Source organism: Mycteria americana, chromosome 1 (genome assembly GCF_035582795.1).
Source record: "Mycteria americana isolate JAX WOST 10 ecotype Jacksonville Zoo and Gardens chromosome 1, USCA_MyAme_1.0, whole genome shotgun sequence".
Taxonomy (NCBI): Eukaryota; Metazoa; Chordata; class Aves; order Ciconiiformes; family Ciconiidae; genus Mycteria; species Mycteria americana.
The window spans coordinates 72,956,838-72,979,058 of NC_134365.1; the positions used below are offsets into that span (position 1 = coordinate 72,956,838).

The following is a 22,221-nucleotide window of genomic DNA, read 5'->3' on the forward strand; positions in this document are numbered from 1 at the left end:
GATAACTGAACTGATGTGCACTCTTAAGACTTATTTTGGGACCTGTACCACTATTTCCTCATCCTGTTGTGTCAGGATGTCGCACGGGTTCTTTTTCTCTTCCCTGTCTTAGTACCCGTGTCCTGCAGTACCTGGAGCTGAGGGACACTTCCAAAACTGCCTCAAGTGGCAGGCAGGTACCTTGTGAACTTTTCCAACAAAGTCCACTTGGTGTAGCCACTATTCAGGAGAACTTTTATGGATCCGAATTTTATCTGGTGCACATTCTGTTTTGCTTTTACTTAAAGGAATTGCACGCACTGTTTTTCTGTGGTCTGCAAGTGTTTTGTTGTGCTGGATCAAATCTAGCGTCTCTTGCGGTGCTACGCTAAGCCTGTTTTTCCTGCATATGTTTATGTTACACTGGCTCTTATTATAATGAATTACATCTGCATTAAACCTGAGATACACTTTGGTTGGCAGTTCAGAGTGATCTTCAGTACGCTTCTGTGTGCGTGTGAGAGGGAGAGAACTCCTATGAAGCTTGAGGCAAATGCTGGCTGGAAGCAAAGCTCCACAGCCCTGACTGCTGGGATTTCTGCCAACGTGGTGCCTGTATGTGTGTTTTTTCTGTGTTTCAGTAAGTAAATACCTGAATTTAAACACTTCCACCTTCTCTCTCCTTCCCTTGCCTTCTTGTGAATGTGGATGGTAGCCGTTTCTCTCTGTTCACTTCACTTGCTCTTGCATTTGGTTGAAGGGAAGGTATTCTCTGACAGTGATGTTGGGGGGGCGGGGGAAGAAGTTGCATCGGTAGCCACCTTCAGAAGTAGAAGCCCGGGCATGGGAACTTGATAGCCTAGGCACTCCAGTAAAACTCTTTGGGAAAAATTCCTACTCCCCAGTACTGAGTAAGACAGGGAGGTCTGCTTAAATAGTTGGTTGTAATGTTTCATCTTTCTGCTCTGGACCTATAAACCTGGAGTTGAATACTTGGTTGAAATCTGTGATGTGGGGAAAAAAAAAAGGCTTTTAGACAGCATTTTGAATGCCTCTGTGGCCTGTGATGGTCATAGACCTTTATATAAACAATTAAAAAACACTCGCATATTCAGGAGGGTTCCGAAACTTAGTTCTTCATGGCTTTCTCCATGGTGACTTAGTAAGAACAATTGTTTGTAAGGAGAGGTGTATTGCCAAGCAAATCCTTCAAAATTAGCTTCCTGTTTTTTCTCTTCCAGAATCTATTACAAATTATCTTTAGTTATGTTACAAATATTTAATGTTACAATGTTACAAATATTATGTTACAAATACAAAATTAGTCCTTTAAGTACTTTGGAAACATTTCAGTGTGTCAGACCAGGTAAGAGGGGTCCTAGTAAACAAAGGTGTTTGAAAGGAAAATACCTGGTGAAAGTTTTGATTTAAACTGCTGTCTTTGCCAGTAGTTCATGGAAACTTTACATTCTTTACTACTCACTGAGCAAGTAGGATTACTGAAATTGTATAAATCCTGCAAAAAATACAGCTTTTGATGCTTTTATCTGAGCTGTACTACTAGCAAAATTCTGACACTTTGCATTTTTTCTTATTCTCTAATTTTGTGTTAAATCCTACAGATTATGCAGCTGCTGACCAATGTTTAATATTTATCATTTTTGAGAATATCATTTGGGATGTGTAAAAACAGATGACAGATCATCTTCAAAGTTTTTCAATGAACCTGCTTTATAAGAAGGACAGAAAGCTCATTTAGAAATAAAATGTTGTACGCAACAAGAATAAACAAGTGGTGCTCTCAGAATCCCTATGGGGAAGAAGAAAACATTTTCATCTGACTGCATGTTGAAAATGATGACTTGGTTTCTTGGAGAGAGTAAACCTGGCTAAGACTGTTGGGGTTGGGGTTTTTTTTCGTTGAGTTTTTATGTGTTGGCCACACCATTTAGTAAGGCTGCTTTCTTTTGTATTTTTTCATGTGTGAAGAGAATCGTCTAGATAAAATTAAAACTTCTTGATTGAAGTCTTTGATAAAGTTTGATACAGAAGATTGATGAAGAAAATTACAAAGAAAAATATGTGTTTGAGCAATCAATGTACTAGCATCAAATGTTTATTTTAACAATTTTAACAAAAATAATGATGCAAGTTAAATCTTATTATAAATTCATATAATCTGTTATGATTTTAAATCTCTTTTCAGGTACAATCTTTATCTTCTGTACCTGATGTGGGTATCAGTTACTTATCTGGTCTGAAACACTGAAATCTTTTTAGTTAATAAAGCACACAAATGTTACTAAATTTTCTTTCCGTTAATAAAACTTTAGCTTTTATTAATTGATCCATCTTCGTTATTTTATCTGCAGAGTTAAAAGCATTTGACATTTGAACCAATACATTTTTAGTATAATTGTATACAATTATACTAATATATACAATTAACCAATACAATTAACCAATACAATACATTGGCTGAATTGAACACCTAAGAATTTCTCTAATATAGTGAATTTTACGGGTGTAGGTCACTAACCTTATCCTTGATCAGGCAGGAAGTAGTTATTAAAATTGTTCTACAATGAATTTGAAGAGTTTAGGAGCCTAAATACTTACACTCATCACTGGGAGTCTTGGGCCATCTGTCTGTAGTTCTGGTCAGTAAAAAATATTGACTTAGGGTTTCTTATCTCTTTATACAAGCATACCTAGGGACTACACCAGGCTGATGAGCCTTGAGACACTAGTATGTTCTGATCTCTGCCATACGGTCTGTCTCCTGCTTCTGTCCCTCCTGTTGCTCAACTTCAGATAAAAATGAACTGACAATCGGCAAGGCCACTTAATAAACCTTGCCTTGAAGTAGTGTGGAGATGAGACTAGAAGGAAACAGAGTGCAAATTGTAACACTGCTGGAAAAGGTGGTTTGACTCTCATCATTTTGTCCTGAGCCTTGCATTTCTTTTTCTGCAGCTCCTGTCTGTCTGATAATTCAATTACTAAATGAAAGGGTTTTTTTCTGGAAAATGAATTAAAAACTTTCGCAGGTTAAAATTTTCTCTGCAGTGTTTGCCACAAATAGTGTTTAAGAAAAGTTTTGTTCTTAAAAGCAGATAAACTGACAACAAAACCATTAAATCTTCATAATTTTCTAGCTGAGTACATTGCACAGTACATAGTAAACAGCATAAAAGGTGAAGTTTTGGAATTATTTAGATGAATGATACCTAGTATTATGGTTCAAGTGATTTCTGTTTAAATATAAATTAAATGAAAGAGTATCCTTTTGGGCCTCTCATTGCCAGTAGTGGTTATATATTTTATATATATACACACACAGACATATATATAGGACACATTGTTCTTTATGCCTCTTTCAAGGACCCCCCACTCCAATTTTCTTACATGGAACACTTGCATTTTGCTTCACTTTCAAAATATAAAAAGATTTCTAGACATCAGGAAAAATCTGAACCTTTTCCTGGTGTATCCTTGTGTCCTGATGTATCCCAAGCTAAACACAAAAGAGATTTTGCAATACTCTTCAGAATAGTGCTCACTCTGTTGTGGTTTTGTTCAACTTCAGGTGAGAGTGCCAAACCTGTCTAACAAGAAATTCGGGATTTCTGTTGCCTCCGATTGCTCACTTTGTGGTTTAAACCAACAAAAAGCGCTATCAAATTCAGCAGTCAGTTCAAATGCCAGTGCTTTATCCTCTTCATTATAATCTTTTGTTTGGGTGCCTGCTGCTTCAAAACATTTTTGAGCTCATATATGTAAGTTATGTGAAAATCTTGCAATGTTGTAGGTGGAACAGAACTACGTGAAGTGAGACATAAGTAGAAAAAAATCTGTTGATGAAAGCAGTGATGTCCTATTAGCTTGTAAGTGGGGTTGGTTGTGTTTAACAGCCCTTGGTGATTTGAGCTTGGGCTGCCTGAGAGAGTGCATCAGGCTGAGGAGTTGGAATTACTAGCATCCTGGTTTTAAATAAGAGGGGAGAGGGTCTTTTGCAGTCATTGTTTGGTAATGGAGTTGGTTTTTCTTTTTGACTTCCAGTGATGCTATTTGTAAGTCATTAAAGCAGGCAGAATCTTCTCAAACTTTTCATGAGGATTGAAGGTACCGTCATTTTAGACAGGTACTGCAATCAACGTTAATTTGTACAAGAACTCTTGCATTTCAGTTATTTTATGACTTTGTTTAAACATTGCCTTGTGCAATTGGAAATAGAGTTTTCAAAGAAATTATGGTAACAAGGTTTTTATTTAATTTTTCAGGGAAGTGAAGAAATGAATCTGGATTGGTTCAGAACCTGTGTCTCTTGTACAATTTTACCACGCCTGGTGTATAGGAGGTTATGTAGCTGGCAGAGTGAATCTGTAAAGAACAAACATAATTTTTACTTGTTTGAAGATGGGATAAGAATTTCTAGGAAAAACGGGAATAGGATTTTCTCACTGGCTCTTGTAGTCCTATCTAATTTCTTTGCAGCAGTAGGGACCTAAATTGTAATGAATGGAGGTGAATACATTTTGAATTTGATTTAACTGCTGAATTCACCAGGTGTGTCTATTACAACTGTAGAGGGACTGGTCAAAAGCAGAACTTATGGGGGAGTTTTCTGTTTTTGTTGGTTTTTTTTCTGTCCAAATTCTACATAGGTAGAAATCAAACCCACAACAAGAAATCAAACGCAATGCAGACAAAGCTGTAGTTGGCAGCTGTTAATTTATTTCGAGCAGAGACAAATATTTCGAGTCTTCTGGTTAGATTATTTTCCTTGAGTTTAAGTAATTTGTTTTTTACTAGTTGAAAAGCCTGTCTGCAATACTGTTTGAAAAAAAATTAGGGACTTACTTATATCAGGAAAACAACTGTCTCCAACTCTTGTCTCTTCAATTCTTCTTCTGCTGTTTGACCTTCTCTTTTGCTTCTTCCTTTTTATTTTATGTCTATATATGTGCCCTTATCGTTCACCCTACTCTTTTCACTGTTATTCTCTTTGCTTCTAGCACTGGTAGCTCAAGTAGTGTTAGACATGATCTTCCCCAGTTGGACTGCATGCCAAATTTTCCTAAGGGGAATGTAAATACTGTGAGGTCAGTTCAGTATCAAATGCCTGCAGCCTGAAATGAACCCTGCAGGATCTTCTGCTATTCAGTCAAAATTAGGACCTGCTCAGGATACGGTGCTAAATATTGAAAAGTCAAGACTTTAAATTATATGTTATGCTTTACAGATTTTTTTTTTAATTGAATTAAGCTTATTTTTTCCCTAAACTAAAAGCAAAAGAGTGAACACTAGGGACAACTCACTATAATCGTGGTAATTAACAGATATGTTTAAAAACCTCTTTATATAAACTGATGGATTACTTGATATATTTCTTTAAGATTGTAAGCCAGAGGAAGTGGTATATATGTGCGCATGCTCATTTGCAACATACCTAGAATGGTGATACTTAAGCATTGAACTTATGTGCTTTTGATAGCAAGTAAAATCTTCATCCCATCTATTCCTCCACGTTTCCCATCACCTCCTTCCCACCGCCCTTTCTCCCTGAAAAAGAATGGTGGTAAGAGAGGACTGTGGTAAATTCACGTAGCAGAGCAAAACCAAATTGCTTTTTATGACTTTCTCCTGTACTTCATACAAACCTGCTAGTCATTCTTTTGCGGGAGAAATGCTCAGTGTGTTTCCTTCAGATCAGTGATGCTCTTTAATTGGCCATATGGTAGTTTGAATTGCTTGCATCTATGTCCTGCTAAGGACTTGATGCAGCACTTCTAGTTTTACATGGAGTGAAAGAATAGATTAACAATTGAACTTGAGTATTTTTGCTTTGTAGTGCTGTCAGTAGATTGGCCTACTTTAGGCATTTTTGTCTTTTGAACTGTTGTCTATGAAAGATTGGCTCCTATTAGTTTTGGTGAAGGAATCCGTCTAATTGATGAAACTAGATGAAAATAAACTCTGAACATTAATAGACAAGTCAGGGGTTGAATTGTTCTTTGGTGTATTCTGTTGGCCACACCATGACAAGACCAATTAATTCTCCATTTTATCTCCAGGTCTTTAAGATATTGTGATAATGTCACTGTGAAATGACAACAGAAAAGTATGACTTGTGGTCAGCGAATTTTTGCTTTCTTTTTATCAAAGCAGTTTTATTTTTGTGAGGAGACAAATAGTGTTGTGGTCATTAGATAAGTCCAAACAGCTTCACAGTGCTTTTGTAATGTTCCTGGTAAAGTTTTACCAACACATCTGTGGTTTTGTGTGGGAGGCTTTCATGATACTCAGATGAAGAAATATTTGATTATTGAATGCTACACTTCGATTTTCTTTGTGGATTAAAGTGGATACTGAAATTAGCTGTTAGACGTATTGATGAAAAAGTACAGTGCTGAACTGAGAATAAAACAGATTTTAAAATAGAAAGCATTTGTAGCTGTCTTGTAAGTAAAGTAATGTTAAGTTCAAATTAGTACATTACAAAATGGCTCATTCTGAAGCAAGGATAAATGTATTGGGGAGTGTAAAGCCATCTTTGAAGATTGGTACTCAAATACGTTTCTTGAACGGGTTTATTAATACTTAGTTTTGTGCCATTGAACAACATTTTATACTATACTTGGAATTATTTATTTGGAGATCAACTTTACATAACATTTCTCTCTGAAAATGAAAAGCATAAACACCTGTGTGCTGGTAGGATAATGCTTAAAATATTCAAGTAAAAATTCAGGTTAATGGCTGTGAAGTAGTAGGAACAGCTCATCTACTGGTTCTGTGCTTTCCTTCAAAATAAAATAAAAAGCTATTTTTGTTACTTAAACAACAACCAAAAAACCCACATTCTTTTGATTATGAAATCATGTAATAGTCATTTCTAATTTCCATTTGAAAATTATGGGAATTTCATCAGCAGGATTACAAGAAGTCTGGTATGTGAATAGCTGTGTAGGATTTGTGAAGTTTGTTTGGTTTTGTTGTTTTACAACGCTTTGCAATAGCGCTGTTGAATTTCTAGAGCCTTGAAGTCAGGGAATAAGGATGTTGTAAATACTAATACGTGCATAACTTCATCATATGGGTTGACCCTGTTTTGACTTCTGGAGCTGCCTGAGTGAGTGACACTGTGTCCGTTTAAGTCATCGTTGCATCAGTGCTTTTCTTGGTCTAATTCTGTAACCCCAGGATTTATTTTGGAAAAGATCCAATACTATTGGCTGAGAAGTCTACAAGGGAATGTAGGGTTTGGTTTTTTTCCTATAAAATAGAATATTGGTCTTTTTTAGAAGCTTCTTTTGAAGTGTTTAATGAATCCTCCTCATGAGGTGTGATGATTAAACATGGTTCCCTGTGCATCATTAAAAGTTAAAAAAAAAAAAAAGTGCTGATATCCATTTTTCATTTTGGTAGGAAAGGATGCAAGTCTATTCTCTCAAATTTGGTTGCATTTGCTCTATTTTTTACAGGTCCATTCCCATTAGAACACTGTTTCTTACTGTTGCTGAACGAAAAATAACCGTTCAAGGGCTCTGAGGACAACTGTAGTTTCATCTGCCTCTGGACTGTGTGTCCATTAAGTGTACTCTGGGACTGACATTAGATGTTGGAGTGTAGCCTCTGTAGTGTTGTCTCTCTGCAAGCCACTGTCACCTTTTATACCTGTATTTAAGCAATTAGGCTATGCCCCCTGTTATGTAGATTAAATACTACTCTTCCTAGTCAGTGAAGATGGATTCCTGGAGTTCTGAAAATGAGTTCTCTTACAATACTGAGGACAGTCACAACGCCTGTACTCCTAGTGCACTTACAAGTTGCATCTGATTGGTTTTTTCATCTTAAATAATTTAACCCAAAGTTAGAGGCATTCTTAGAAATATGTAGAGCTTATTGGTAAATTGTCTTTCTTCACATACAGGGTTTTTTTACAACAAATGAGTAGAACTAACTTTTTTTTTTTAAATGGGGGGATTAAACTGAAAGCAGCTAATTGTTTCAAATCCTGACCACACTGTAGACAGTAAAATGTATCTGAGCAACTACTGGAGTATCATCATGTAAAAATTAAAGTTACAGGAAATTATATTGCTGTGGAAAAATTAGTTTGCTTTATTCCCACAGGCACTAATTATCATTGTTCTAAACTGAAACATGTACTTTTCTGCAAAGGATCCTTGTAAGGAAAACATAATCAAGAGCCACTAAACTCCGTGTTCTTATTTTTAGAGACAAATTGTGCTATTTCATTGGTTCCATTCCAAGTTATGTATTGAAATGGTAAAAACAAAAAAAGTTGCTTGACTTAATTTCATATAATGGTACATACTTAGCACTCAGCACTCGAATAAAAGAGATGGGAAGGGAGAAGAATCTAATTTCATAATACATTTCCATAACTTAGCAACTTGGGTTTCAACTATGTGTTTAAATACTTGATTTTTTTTTTTTAATTTGCATCCAAAACCACTGTTCTTGTGTCTTTATTTTTCAAAGAAGCGCAGCTTTTCATGCTTTTAGACCATGTTTTGTGCTGCACAAAATACCATGGAAATGCTTGTTCTAGAGTTATCTGGTGATACTGCTTTGAGCTATTTCTGTATATGTTCAGATCTGCCTTCTTTGGTGTTCTGATAGTTCTTTAGGCCACCAGAAATTATACAAGACCATTACTAGTCTGTAAGCTATATTTAGATATTTAATAAACTAGTATATATTTACTTGCTCAGGGTGTAATGGAGAAGAGTATATAAATGTTGTGTGTGGAACAATCTTTGAAGCTGTGATTTTATTTTCAGTAATTAGCTGTACTCATCTTCCAGTGTTACTACTTTATGCTATTATGATTCACTTGGTAGTGTAGTAATGGCCAGGATAATAATTTGGGAAAAACTGACTCACAGAAAGCTGAGGAGACACGAGCCCCAAAAAAGATAATGGTATCAGGATATTAGCTCATGTGCATCGGTAACTGTAAGCAACCTATTGAGTGGTAGAAATATTGTGTGAATTACACCAGTAAATAGGGAGCTGAGTGGGGAGAGGCAGCATGCTTCTGAATGGATACATTTCTTCAGAATAAAAACTTTTCATGGGAAAAAAAAAAAAATCTACAAGGAAGGTTGCTTTGTGCTTCTACAAATACTCAGGAATAGGATTGGCATATAGTCCCAGCGGCTGAGGAGAGAATGATTAATACCTTACATGAAGTTAGGACAGGAATTTACATACAATTACTGTTCTCTTGAGCTTAAAGGAAACAGCTATGTTTTCAAGATATGACCTGTCTGGGCAGTAGATGAACTGAATAGTGTGAATTCATCAAAAGTTCATGTATCTTTAACCTGTTTTGAGGCAGCCGAAGTGGTTCATGTTAAATATTTCACATGGCTCAGCTCTCCCTTTTGAAGAGTTTTTTTTATCTAACCAAAGTTAACCATCTGCTTGTAGGAGACCTTTTTGCCACAAAAACAGATTAAAGGTTTTCATTGTTGTACAAGATTAATAGGTGGAAGAATATGAAGTTAGAGGCCAATTAAACTATTTTCTTCTTTACCCTGTATAAGTAGTTTGAAAATGCCTTGAAAAACCCTGTATAAGGCATTGAAAAAAAAATTATGATGAGGTCTGTAGTGACATTCTATAGAGAACTTATTTTAGTGAATTTTTTCCCCTTTATATACTTGTTAATTATGACTCCTTAATTGACTTTCTCCCCCCTTTTTTTTATTTGCCTGGGGAGAGGGACTTTCCCAAAGTAAAATAATAACCCGAAAAAGCACATCTATGCAGTGTTAATACTGGTTCACATGGTTTTTTTAGATGACTTGTAGTGTTTGTATTCTTTAGGTAGTGATTTAAAAATTGAAATACCTTTCTTTGCAGATTCTACTGGTTTCTTTAAAGAAAAAAAAGTGTAATAATCTGCTTCTTATGTAAGGTAACTAGGAAGAAAATTGCCCTCTCTAAATGTGCCGTGTTGAATTCAGCAGTAACATGCAGTACAGAGGAGAGTATAAGCTCCATGTTCTTTCAGAATGCCTTTCAAAGATTTCCATATAAATCCCAATTGTTGTGAATAGGAGTACAGATTTTGTGAAGTGGGCACTAAAGTTAAGCTATCAGTCTTGTTTCTCAGAAGAAGTTAAATAATAGCATTTTTTTTGTTCCCTGATGTGATTTGAACATCTACACGGGCAATCTGCAGATGATAAGATGCTATTTTATCACTTCAGTCTATGGAGCCACCGGGTCCTAAATTTTAGTGGTGTCTTTCTAAAGCTGTCTAAGTTTTGTTTTGGTTTTGTTTTCTTCTTTATATCTCCTTTTGAGCCAATATCTTAATTGAATCTTTTATTTCCCCTTTGTTAAAATAAACTTAGAGCAAATGTCTGTTCATAGAATGAATGCTCTTGCAGTTTTAGCAAGGAAGCTCTACATGCATTTAAAAAAAAACTTTCCATGCAACTGTATCAATTTGTTGTCTTACTAGTATCTCCAAAAGTGGTGGGAACTTAGCAGTAGGTGATCAGCATTCCTGGTGCAGTGGCAGGCAAGTGGAAATAGAGCATCTATACATAACTAGCATTTTGTTATCATCTGCTCTATGACCAGTGCTGTCCAGACATATGCAATGATAGCTTGTTTATTGGAGGCAAGCAGGGGTTGTTTCTACTTCTTGCCACTTGCCACAATCTCCTGGCAGTGCTGAGAGAATCCCAAGCCTTTCAGGAAAGTGTTTAAATAATTTCATTTGGAAAGTAAAAAGGAGATACTTCTTTTTGATTCTTAGGTGTCTTTTTTTGTCATGATGCCGCTGCTTTTGACTGACCTTTTCATGCAAGGATTTCTAGCTCTTTTTAACAAGATTTCCTATTTGAAAGGCAGCACTACTTTTTAAAATTTAGTTGACATCTTCATGATGTTAGGCCTATGAATTGACAGAATTGTGCCCCCTCAGGATATATATAAAAAAAAATAATCTATTGATATTCAGATTATATTTTATCACTTTCACTTAGGAAAAAAATGGAAGCTGTGGCCTTGATCCACAGTGTAGAGAAAACAGACTTCAGTTGAAAAAGTCACGTGACTGTAAAGGCTTGACATCTGAAATAATATTGTTCCAGTTAAGTGTGTCTGGAAATATGAGCATAGCTTTGTGCTAAAGAAGTATGGGTTTAACAGGAAAATGATATAATAGAACTAGAGAAGATACAGAGAAGTTTGACAAGGGTGATCAAAGATGGAAGCTCTTCATTTGAAGAACGCCTACAATACTTCACTGAGGGCTGATGCGGAGACCATAAGCCTATAAAATTATAAAAGGTAGAAAGGAGAGTAGATAACACATTTGCTGTATATTCCAATAAAAGAACTAGCAGGAGGAATTACAAATCAAGAAGAGTTGACCCTTGTGGCTAATGTTCAACAGGTCTGAAAGAAATGCATATGTAATTAAGGAAAGTGACTGAAAACATCTAGAAAGTATAGCTCAGGATGCTGTGGGCTGTAAGTCTGCATTCATGGAAGAAGAATATGTAGGCACCTCTTTCACTTAATATCCCCACCTCTGAGGCTTATAATTGCCGAAGCAAGGTATCGCTGTGCGTCTCTCCTGTTCTGATGGGCTCTCCAAGACATTTGCTACTAATCACGGCTGGGAACAGGACACTGCGTTACATGGACTTTTGATCTGACCTAGTTCAGCTGCTCTTAAGAACAACACTAATCGCCAAGTCATAAATATTCATTTACTAGTAGTAAATGAGAGGAAAGTTGTTTTAATTATGGTTATACAGATTCTTAGGAATGGTCTTGCAGAGTATCTCTGACTGGTATCTTATCACTAAAGCTTTGATGGATGCTGTGTGTGCACAAAACATTGCTGTATGGGAACACTTAATACTTTCCCTATAGTAATGTGTCTTGTCCCTTCAGTAATTGGTCTTAACTTGTTTTGAAAATAAACTATGTAAACATGAAAATGCTACTGATCTTCCTACTTAAGCTTTACTACACACAGAGATTTAATGAGAGGAACATGAAACTTATGAAATCATTAGATACTGTCTGCTAGTTGAGTATTGATTTAGGCTGATGTAACTGACTTGACTTTTTGCATGAAGAGGTGTGTGTGAGTGAGACAGTACCTGGCAAAGAGACTGTAAAGCTAAATAGTTTTTCCGATTGTAAATGGAATTGAATGGTTAAACTTGTACCTGCTTTCAGAAATCCTATGAGATCATTTTAGAGATAGTTGGAGATTAATTTAGATGATACCAGCTTGGGGAGGGTAGAGTGAGATATTTTCAACAGTCTAAATGACGGACTGATTACTTATTTGCAAAAAACTAAAAAAATTATATTCTCCTCTTTTCTCCATTTCTTCACAAAAGACACGGCTGTTCTATATAAGCACATGGGCATTTGAAGAATGATTTTTCTTCAACTCTAGATCAGTACTTGGATTATTAGGAATTAACTATCCTTTCTATGTTACTCTCTCAAGAAATTTATTTCAAGAAATAAATTCTTTGGAAAATATAACAAGTGGGATACAAATATAGTAGAGCTTTAATCATAATTTGTACAACTTTTTTCTCTAAAGTTATAGATTTGAATTTTTTTTTATTAGTGAAACTGTAGGAATTTATTTGAACAATGAATCTGGAAGCTTTCTTACATACAGATCTCAATGTTGGTCATCTCCGAAAATTAAATTTTGCTTGCCTGCACGTGGCCCATAATTGATGTCAGAATTTAGAGTTGCAAAGTAACAAGCACATTCATAAAAACTAAAAGACAAGGACTTACCTTACGATTGCTAATACTAAATCACTGTAGGTTGTATACACAAAACTACAAAAGGCTTTGGAGTACAAGAACTCTTTATTAGAAGGCTCTGTAAAAGGTTTCATCTTTTGGAATGAGTATTATCTTGTGTTATTAAAGAAAAGAGAAAGCCTGTGGTGTTGTTTCTTTTCAGATATTTTGAAGAGTGGAAATACAGACTTCCTGACTGACGCAAATAGCGTTTTTTGCTGTTGAAGTACATTTCTGGGAATAGACATGTAAATTGTCTCAATGGATAGGAATCAATTCCTAAATTTGCTGGATGTGCCTCTGGAATATCTTTAAAATATAAAGAGAAAGCTACGAAGAGAATTTAGCTGGTAAAAGCTGCTTAGAGTAACACCACCTGGATTCCTAGTCTAGGATTCATTTGCATTTAATTATTTCTCATTTGGATGGGGAGGAACAAGATTAGGAACAAGTATATAATAATACTAGAAACCTGGGTTTCATTTTATCTAGTAAACAAATAAAAGAGAACTGAGTAACAAGAATATTGGAAGCTAGTAATTTATAAATCAAATTTGTTCATTTAAGCTACTCATCACCAGGAATTAGATTGTGAAGCATTCTACCAACACTGCCTAAATTTAATCCTACCAGGAATTCAGCCAAGCTTTTTAAAGGCATTTGATGACTTTTTTGCATGGCTTATGCATTTCTGAAGAGAGAATAAGAAAATAACAAAACTGAAGAATAACTGAGTGAGTTTCCAAATGTTGATAAAGATCTTGCCATGCTTTCCCAATTTTCAGGCTCTTCAATTTTGACTGTTTTGTGACTACTGCTTTACCCAAAAAGATGTCAGTTTAAATCCTGAAAAACAATAGAAGAATTGTTTGGCAGAGAAGTCAGCAACTAGTGTCTTGGCACTGTCTTCAGCTTTTTAAGCCAGGTTGCTGACAGCAAAAGCAATGAACAGAACTTTGGGGAAAAAAAAAATCTCCAGTCTTCTAAAAGTAAGTCTAAATGGAAAATGGACTCCACTTTAGAGAGACTACATCTTTCTATGCAATTACTTTAAAATTCTTTTGTCTAAAATAATAACACTTGAAAAATATTTTTACCTGGAAATAGGTTCTGTTTTCTTTACAGGTTAATTAGCTCTTGTAATTACTTACACCTACGCTTTAATCCATGTGGTGGGCACTTCCACATCAAAATGATAAATTACTGGGGTGCAGCTACATTTGTTTCTAATTTTTATTCCCTACAAAAAACTCTTTAAGACGTAATTCTTGCAAAACTCTTTGTAATAGATGAAGGAACTGGAATACAGGAAATAACATGAGGAATTATCTTAGAAGTTATGTCAAGGGCTGCCACAGTAGCATTTGCTCTCTGCCTCTGTTTGATGTATACTTTTTGAGCGGGCTTGAAGCAATGGTGAAATGAGGCTGCTTTAAGTGCTGACAATATAAAGTATGTAAACAAAAAAACCTCAGACAAGTGAATTCTGTAACAAAAATCTCTGATTGTGCATGGAATTGTCAGTGGAAGATACCATTTATTAATTGTAACCATTTTAAGTGCTGTGCAAAACAATTATTTTGTGCTTTGTACATTCTCCCTGAAGCACCCATGAAATCAGTTACTCTTTCATAACTGATCAAAGAATTGTATAGTCTGGATGTAGGTTTGCCAAGTCCAAACTTAATGGCTCACTCCAAGGAGAAAGGTTTTTTAATTTTTTTTTTTAGTGTACCTTTGGAACACTTTCCCAGGATAGGTTCATCTTGGCTTAAATTGATTTGCAACTATCTAGAAAAGATCAGTCCCACAGATTCCTTTCCCTCTAGTCATGTAGTCCTTCCTCTCTTACAATGGCTTTTGCAATCATGCAGTCGTAGGGCAAGTCAAATCAAACTGAAAATTTGTCTGTTGTAGGAATAGTTTTCAGTCAGATCTGTGAGCCGACTTGAACCTGTATCACTTTCAAGAAGTGCTTCTGCAAATACCAGTGCATCAGACAGCATCAGCTATTCAGAGAAAAGACTTTTATGTTGGCATAGCTCCATCTGTCTTAAGAGGGTTTGTTAATGCTGAAATGTTTCTCACTAAATAGCATGCTGCGTGGTACTGCTCTATGGGGAAAAATCTGCTATATGGATTTGCTTATAGTTTTTATGCGCGTACTTAAGTAATGCCAGCTCAGTATTTCCCTGCGACTCACTCGTGTTTCTATTTATACTTCGTTTTCTTTGATTAGCTAAAACAGTAAGTAGGTGCTATTTCCAGTGTAGAAGGCATATTGAAATAGAGATGTAAAAATATTCTTTGAAGTCTGCTTTTATGGCTGTCTCCAAAACCAGCAGAAGCTTTAGAATCCAGCAAAATTGATAATACTGTTTTATTGAATTGAACAACTTGCCTGTCTGTTCACAGAAATTTGAAAAAGAATGCTGTAGTGTATAGCTGAAATGGTAGATGAGTTGAGTTAAAATGTAACTGTACTAACGGGAATTGATTTAGAATAGTAGAATTAACTGTTCTGGTTTAGGAGATCTTTAATAACCAGAACTATTTGAGATTAGTTTAAAACCTTTTGATTACACTTGTAGGTACAAGTCTAAACTTTTATGAACTCTTAAAAGTGACTTTGGGAATGGGGGAAGGCTACTTCCCCTTCGTGTTTTTTCCTGACTATCATGTGTGTGTGCATGTGTGTATATACATATGAAACAAGGTTTGAGATTTGTATAGTTTTCTGCTAGTTTCTATGTTAAAAATTCAGGTCCTCTCTTAGACTTCTAGATGACAGCTAGAGGACTATTGAAGTTGACATAAGAAAATGAATGCCAAGCTGACTGAGCAGGTAAAGTTTTTTTTCAATTTTCAGGTTAATAATTTTCTTTTAATGACCAATCCCTAATGAATAACTATGAGAAAAGGTAGAGGTGTACTTAGATAAAATGATTCACGTTTGAGATCTCTAAAATTCCAGCAAAACCAGAAAAGAATTGACTTAACATTGCTAATGTTTCTGTGGTAAAGCAGGCAATGAAGGTAGAATTCATAGAAGGGGGAGGGAAGCACCAAATATAAAATGATGGCAAAAGGAATGTTTGCCTGGCTACAAATTCCTGGAGGAATTTGAATCCTTAAGTTGTCTTTGTGCTCATTACTATAATTAATTTTAAAAACCAAACCAAACAAAAAACCAAACAACAAAAGAAGTTGGCTTCAGAAATGCAAGTCATTCATCTCATTGATAAAATAAAGGAAAAGACCATTCATTTATCTGACTTGTTTGTAAACACTGTTTTTTCTCCAGAGATTATTGGATGTGTCTATTGGTTTTAAAGGCAGAGAATGTATGCCATACTTGCTTCACTTGTTATCACAGCATAGTATTAAAAATATGGACCTATATGCCTGGAAATAAAGGAGGTATTTCTGATGGAATACCAGAATTTTTGTCAGTTTTGGCAAGATGACTTAAGGAAATGGTTATGCCTTGAAAAATACTGTCAGAGACAAGTTTTCAGTGCAGAAACTCTATTGCAGGGAATAGACAGCTGCTGCTGCTAACTTTTGCAGTGCTTTTTGACATAGCAATATAATTTTGTCAGCAATGGTAGGGGCTTTTGCCAGCTCTTGATGATAAGAAAATGTAAATATCCTTAAGAAGTGCATAATCTGTGACTTACCTCATCTCAATTCTTGCCCAGAGAGGCTGTGGGGTCTCTGTCTTTGAAGATTGTCAAAACTTGACTGTACAAGGCTCTAATTAACTTGAATGGGTTTGAAGCTGGCCCTGCTTGGAGCAGTGGGATGGGCTAAATGAGCTCCAGAGGTACTTTATAGCCTAAATCATTGGGTGATTTTTGTGAGTGAAATAGTGGATCTTCCATAAGAAGCTAATGTTGTATAGTAGCTTTTTCTCCATGGGCATCAGCTTTTGACTAAAATGTGGATGGAGGAATACTAAGAAAAAATGTAACTACATAGACAGATTTATTTTCTGAGAAGTGCTTGATATCAGGTTGAGTGGAGATTGATTGGTCTTTTGTTGGTTTTGTGTTTACCAGTACAGTTGTAGCTTACAGAGAGTTGTAAATGTCTCCGAAATTGCACAGTTTGTTCAGTAACGATGCAATCTGGGCACCTTCGTGGATCCCAGTGCTAAGGAGGGGAGAGTTTTCAGTTTAGTCCTCCTGAGCTAAAAAATCAAGACAGACTTTGAATGTAGAAATTAAAAGTTTTTTGTCTGGGTGTACCTGGGAGGGAACTAAAGCTTAAACTGTGGTGATTGGCTCAAGCTTAGTTCAGAGCAGGCTGATGTGATGCAGTCTGGATTGGGGTCAATACTGTAAGCAAGCACCATCCCCAGGGGTCTAGTAAAAAGCTGTAGTTTGAGTTTGTTTGCAGTATTGGATTTTTGTATGATGTTAAGAGAATACCTAAAATGTGTTTTGGGGGAGAAGACTCCTTCGTATCTGAGTGGGTATGATGAAAGGTCAATGAATAATAGTTGAGATATAGATTAAAGGTTAATGAGATGGGTTAAGGCACCAACTCATCCTGAATGTGGTGACCTGAGGAGGAGAAATTTATGGTGCTTTTTCTTTGTGTAGTATTTTTAGTGTTTCAATTATGTTCATAGATTTTTTTGAAGGCAAGGATTATTTCTACTTCATATTAGTTTGTATAGTTTGTTTGGAATCTTTAAGTGCTACAGTAACTATTAATAAAAATCATTTCCATACTATATTGAATTTGGCACTTAGAACTTTTAAACTTATAAAAACCTTGTTGAAAAAGGTCTTAATAATCAAGATTATCTCTTCTTTTAGGACCCAGATCTGTCTAGGACAAGGCATTTTTCCTGGTCTTGTGCTTTAACTGACAACTCAGGAGTAAATATAACAGCAGAGGGAGCTTGATAGTATTAGCGTCTTTAAATGCATCATTTAAAAACAACAACAGCCAAACAAAAAAAATCCAACACTTTGCTTACCTCCTTTAGAGCGCTTTGTGGTGCACTTGCAAATAGAAGCATACAGTGAAGCCCCAGAGCAGTATTGGCAGTTGCCTCATTTCTGGTTTGGTCCTGTAAACTGTTAGTTGGTACAAGAGAGGTGCAGGGGCAGGAAAATCTCTTTTGCTTTTTAAACATTTGCAATACCATGGATGATGGAGTAGTGTTTCTCAGTTTGGTTCATATTGTTGCGGGGTTTTTTCACATGAATGGATAGCAGAAGAACTTAAATGTTAAAAGTTGATTTTATGAAAATTTTTTGTACTTTTAATCTTTTCATGCTTTTATACCTGCATGTGTGTCCATGAAGCATTTGATACTAAATCATTTAAAATGGAATTGGAGGAGGATTGAGTGTGACAGCTTTTCTGGATGTTACAAAAACACACTGGTGTTACCAGACAAAATAAGGTTAGTGTTGTGGTGTGTGTGGTTGGTTGTTTGTTGTGTTGGTTTTTTTTCTTAATTCAATAGTAGTTGAATATTTGCTTACAACCATAAGCGTAGATGTTTCTGGTTTCCTATGTGCTATGTATTCTCTAAAATGTCATTCTATTACATAAACACAGAAGGCAGATTTAAGGATTGATAAATTGTGTTGTATTTCTTTTTTTAACCTAGGAAGCTAAGAATACTGCTGGGTTTGGGAGTCTCAACAGTGTAATATACATGAAATAAGTTGCATTAAACAATGCTAAATAAGAGTAGTGGTCTAAGTATGTGTTAATAGTGCAGATGTAAGCTACCATCATGTATTTATTATTTGAGTTGACTATTTGTTGATAAAAAGCATTCAAACAAACTGTATGTTATGAAATCTTAGGTGTATATAGGTTTTTTAGGTACTAAACATCTCTCTCCACAACATTATTGTATTATATATATTTACTGATGTGATACAGAGGTACTTTCATTTTTTTATTTTTGCTCTTTAGAAACATTTTTTTCAAACATTTGTACTGACCTGAAAGTAGGCTGGAAAACAGTGCAATCTTATTTTATGTGTTTCCTTTAGCTTTTATTTATATAATGTAGCTGTAAATATTACCTGTAAACATGGTAAAAGGAGTCAGAACTTCATTAAATTTTGGGATCCTGTTGTTACTACTTGCACTACGTGAAATGTTTTTGGTGGTTTGAGTCTGTTGCAGTGCTTGTTACAAATAAACCTATTTCAATTTATATTTCAAATATAATTTAAAAATTAAACAGTTCCCTCTGTTATGTGGGGGTATAAAGTGGGAAGAGAGGAATATGGACTCTTGTAGAAAAAGTGTGTACTGATGGACTCATCTTTATTTTTTTGTTTCATAGAATCATAGAATGGTTTGGGTTGGAAGGGACCTTTAAAGGTCATCTAGTCCAACCCCCCTGCAATAAGCAGGGACATCTTCAGCTAGATCAGGTTGCTCAGAGCCCCATCCAACCCGACCTGGAATGTTTCCAGGGATGGGGCATCTACAACCTCTCTGGGCAACCTGTTCCAGTGCTTCACCACCCTCATCATAAAAAATTTCTTCCTTATATCTAGTCTGAATCTACCCTCTTTTAGTTTAAAACCATTACCCCTTGTTCTTTCAGCAGGCCCTGCTAAAAAGTCTGTCCCCATCTTTCTCATAGGACCCTTTTAAGTATTGAAAGGCTGCAATAAGGTCTCTCCAAAGCCGTCTGTTCTCCAGGCTGAGCAACCCCAACTCTCTTAGCCTGTCCTCATAGGAGAGGTGTTCCATCCCTCTGATCATTTTTGTAGCCCTCCTCTGGACCTGCTCCAACAGGTCCATGTCTTTCCTGTGCTGAGTGCCCCAGAGCTGGATTCAATACTCCAGGTGGGGTCTCATCAGAGCAGAGTAGAGGGGCAGAATCACCTCCCTCGACCTGCTGGCCACGCTTCTTTTGATGAATCCCAGGATACGGTTGGCCTTCTGCGCTGCGAGCACACATTGCCAGCTCATGTCCAGCTTTTCATCCACCAGAACCCCCAAGTCCTTCTCTGCAGGGCTGCTCTCAATCACATCATCCCCCAGCCTGTATTGATACTGGGGGTTGCCCTGACCCAGGTGCGGGACCCTGCACTTGGCCTTGTTGAACCTCATGAGGTTCACACAGGCCCACTTCTCCAGCTTGTCCAGGTCCCTCTGGATGGCATCCCATCCCTCAGGCATGTCAACTGCACCACTCAGCTTGGTGTCATCTGCAAACTTGCTGAGGGTGCACTCAATCCCACTATATCGTTGATTAAGATATTAAACAGTACTGGTAAACAGTTTGTTGTAGAGGATCTTTGATAGAAGTTAGATAACATATGCACTTATTTTAGGGAGTTTAATTTTTTACATTTTGTCCATTTTTTTTCTAACTACTGCTTTTTCATGCCAATAGATTAATTTCCTAATCTTATTTCATAGGTATGTTTTTCTAGAAGAAATAAATTGTGAGGAGAAGGTCTGGGATTGTAACTGTGTTCCCACTGATGTACATACAGACTTGTCACTCAGTTGAGGTCACTTTTTTGAGTTGACTGGGTTTTATACTCTCTAGAGACTTCACTTAGTAAAACTTTCCTGTGGCAGATGCAGATCACTTAATAGAAAAATAGCTTTGCCTCTTTATGTGGGAGAAGAGCAACTAGTACAGGTACAGCTACCCTCTGACAGCTTTGTTGTCTCATTCTTCTCTCTCTCTCCGTCTTCCTCTCATGCATGTCCCCCCCTCGCCAGTGTATATACAGCCTTACTTTGTCTTACAGCTATTGTCACCTGGACAAGGCCATCTGTGTCAGCTTGAGTGCACTGTGAGAGTGTTACTAAAGGACTTGAACTAAAGGGCTTGTTGATGTTGATGTACATGTTGTTGTTCTCTGTCTTGATTGTCAACCAAAGGAAAGCCAGGCTAAAAGATTATTAGGGGCCAAATGTGACCATGGAAGATTAATTGATATGCGTCTCTAATTCTTATTTAATGACACTTGAGTACAGTAAGTAATTTCAGGCATGCCTGGTGTGTGTTAGAGCTCAAAGGTGATTAATTCCTACAAAGTTTTGTGAAAACAGGTAGAAGGATCTATTCTGTATGGGAAAAATATCATGGAGAGCCTCAAAAATTAATTCCTGTGTTAGATGTTAGTGAGTCCACTACTTAATCAGGAAGTCCTTCCTGAGTGAATTTTCTGGAGCCTAAAAAGGATGTGTTTATTTGGTTTTTGTTTTGTTTGTTTTTAATTTCTGGCATACTTCTGTACCTAGTTCCAGACCAAAGCTTCATTACTGCATAGTTCTGTGCTGTGTGCTAGGATTTCCAGTTTGATCGCTGTTAGAGATTTCCACTGTGCTTTCACATCTTTAACATGTTCTAAAGTTCTTAACATTTGCTAGTAGAGCAGAGTGAAGGCTGTCTGATAGATGTCTTCCAAAGTGTGGTGTTCACCAGCATTCAGAAAATAGAGCAAGCATGAACTTCTGGGCACCTCCTAGAGGGAATCTGTGTTGGTGAGATCACCACTGCAGTTAATTTTAGTTCATGCTTCTGGAAAAAATTTGGAAGCCTAGATGAAAAAGTGGTACAATGAAAAATAAAGAGGAGGAAATTCAAAGTAATTTTTAGGGTGCATACAGTAAAGTTTGACATTTTGGTGCAAGCAACCCCACTACCTATACCATGGTGGCAGTAGCTGCTCTGAATAGTGTAGGGGGGAGCTAAGTGAATTACCTCTTCCCTGCCCCCAGCCTCCAAGGCACAAGAAGTTGGGATGATTCTTTTTGGATGGAATAGTTTCATATGGACAAGGTAAACTATTTGTAAGAATAACAAAAATACTATAAGCAGCTCATTTATGGAGCAGGATATTGAGAACCCCTTACCTGTTGAGTCTGCAACTTTTTCACTTCATCAAACCTGTTTCTTTCAGAAAATGAATATGAGTCATGACTGCAGTTCTGTCACATTATATGAAAGGCTTTGATCTTTTATCTAACTCATGCTAATTTCTTTGACAGTGGTTTTGAAGTAAAATCAGTGTACATGTGTTGTGGGGTTTTGGGGTGGGTGTTTTTTGTGGTGGGTGATTTTTGAGTATTCAAATAGCGCTCTCCTATTAGAGATGTTGTTATTGAGGAAAAAACTGCAGGAGTTTAGCAGAGGGCAAGGAACCACAAAAGCTATACTTAAAGGCTGCAAATTATACAGGCCTATTGAGGAGGCTTAATGGGCCCAGGACCTTACTTCTAGTCACAGAGCTTGTAAAACGAGATTATGCACACCTGTACTTAGTAGGAGTGCTGTCCCCGTTCTAAAGGAGCATTCCAGTTCTGAATGTATTGTTTGGGGTTTGTTTACCTAGAAATTAATCTTAGCTTTTCAGCTTGATTGCTTAAGGGGGCAATAATTGCCAGGTT

At 36.5% G+C, this 22,221-nt stretch overlaps 1 protein-coding gene across 12 annotated transcripts in view; it reads left to right on the plus strand.

Moving 5' to 3' along the window:
* The window catches only part of PLEKHA5 (pleckstrin homology domain containing A5), a 177,573-nt gene that overhangs the window by 10,090 nt on the left and 145,262 nt on the right, over positions 1 to 22,221 (plus strand). Inside the window, exon 4 of one of the 12 annotated variants that reach the window (XM_075505698.1) lies at positions 463 to 595. The exons of 10 other annotated variants lie outside the window; for them this stretch is intronic. In XM_075505698.1, the coding sequence (XP_075361813.1) occupies positions 463 to 472 (10 nt within the window). In that variant the 3' untranslated portion in view covers positions 473 to 595. Of the gene's footprint in view, positions 1 to 462; positions 620 to 22,221 lie in introns of those variants that run through there. One more of the 12 variants, XM_075505664.1, reaches the window with a different exon arrangement.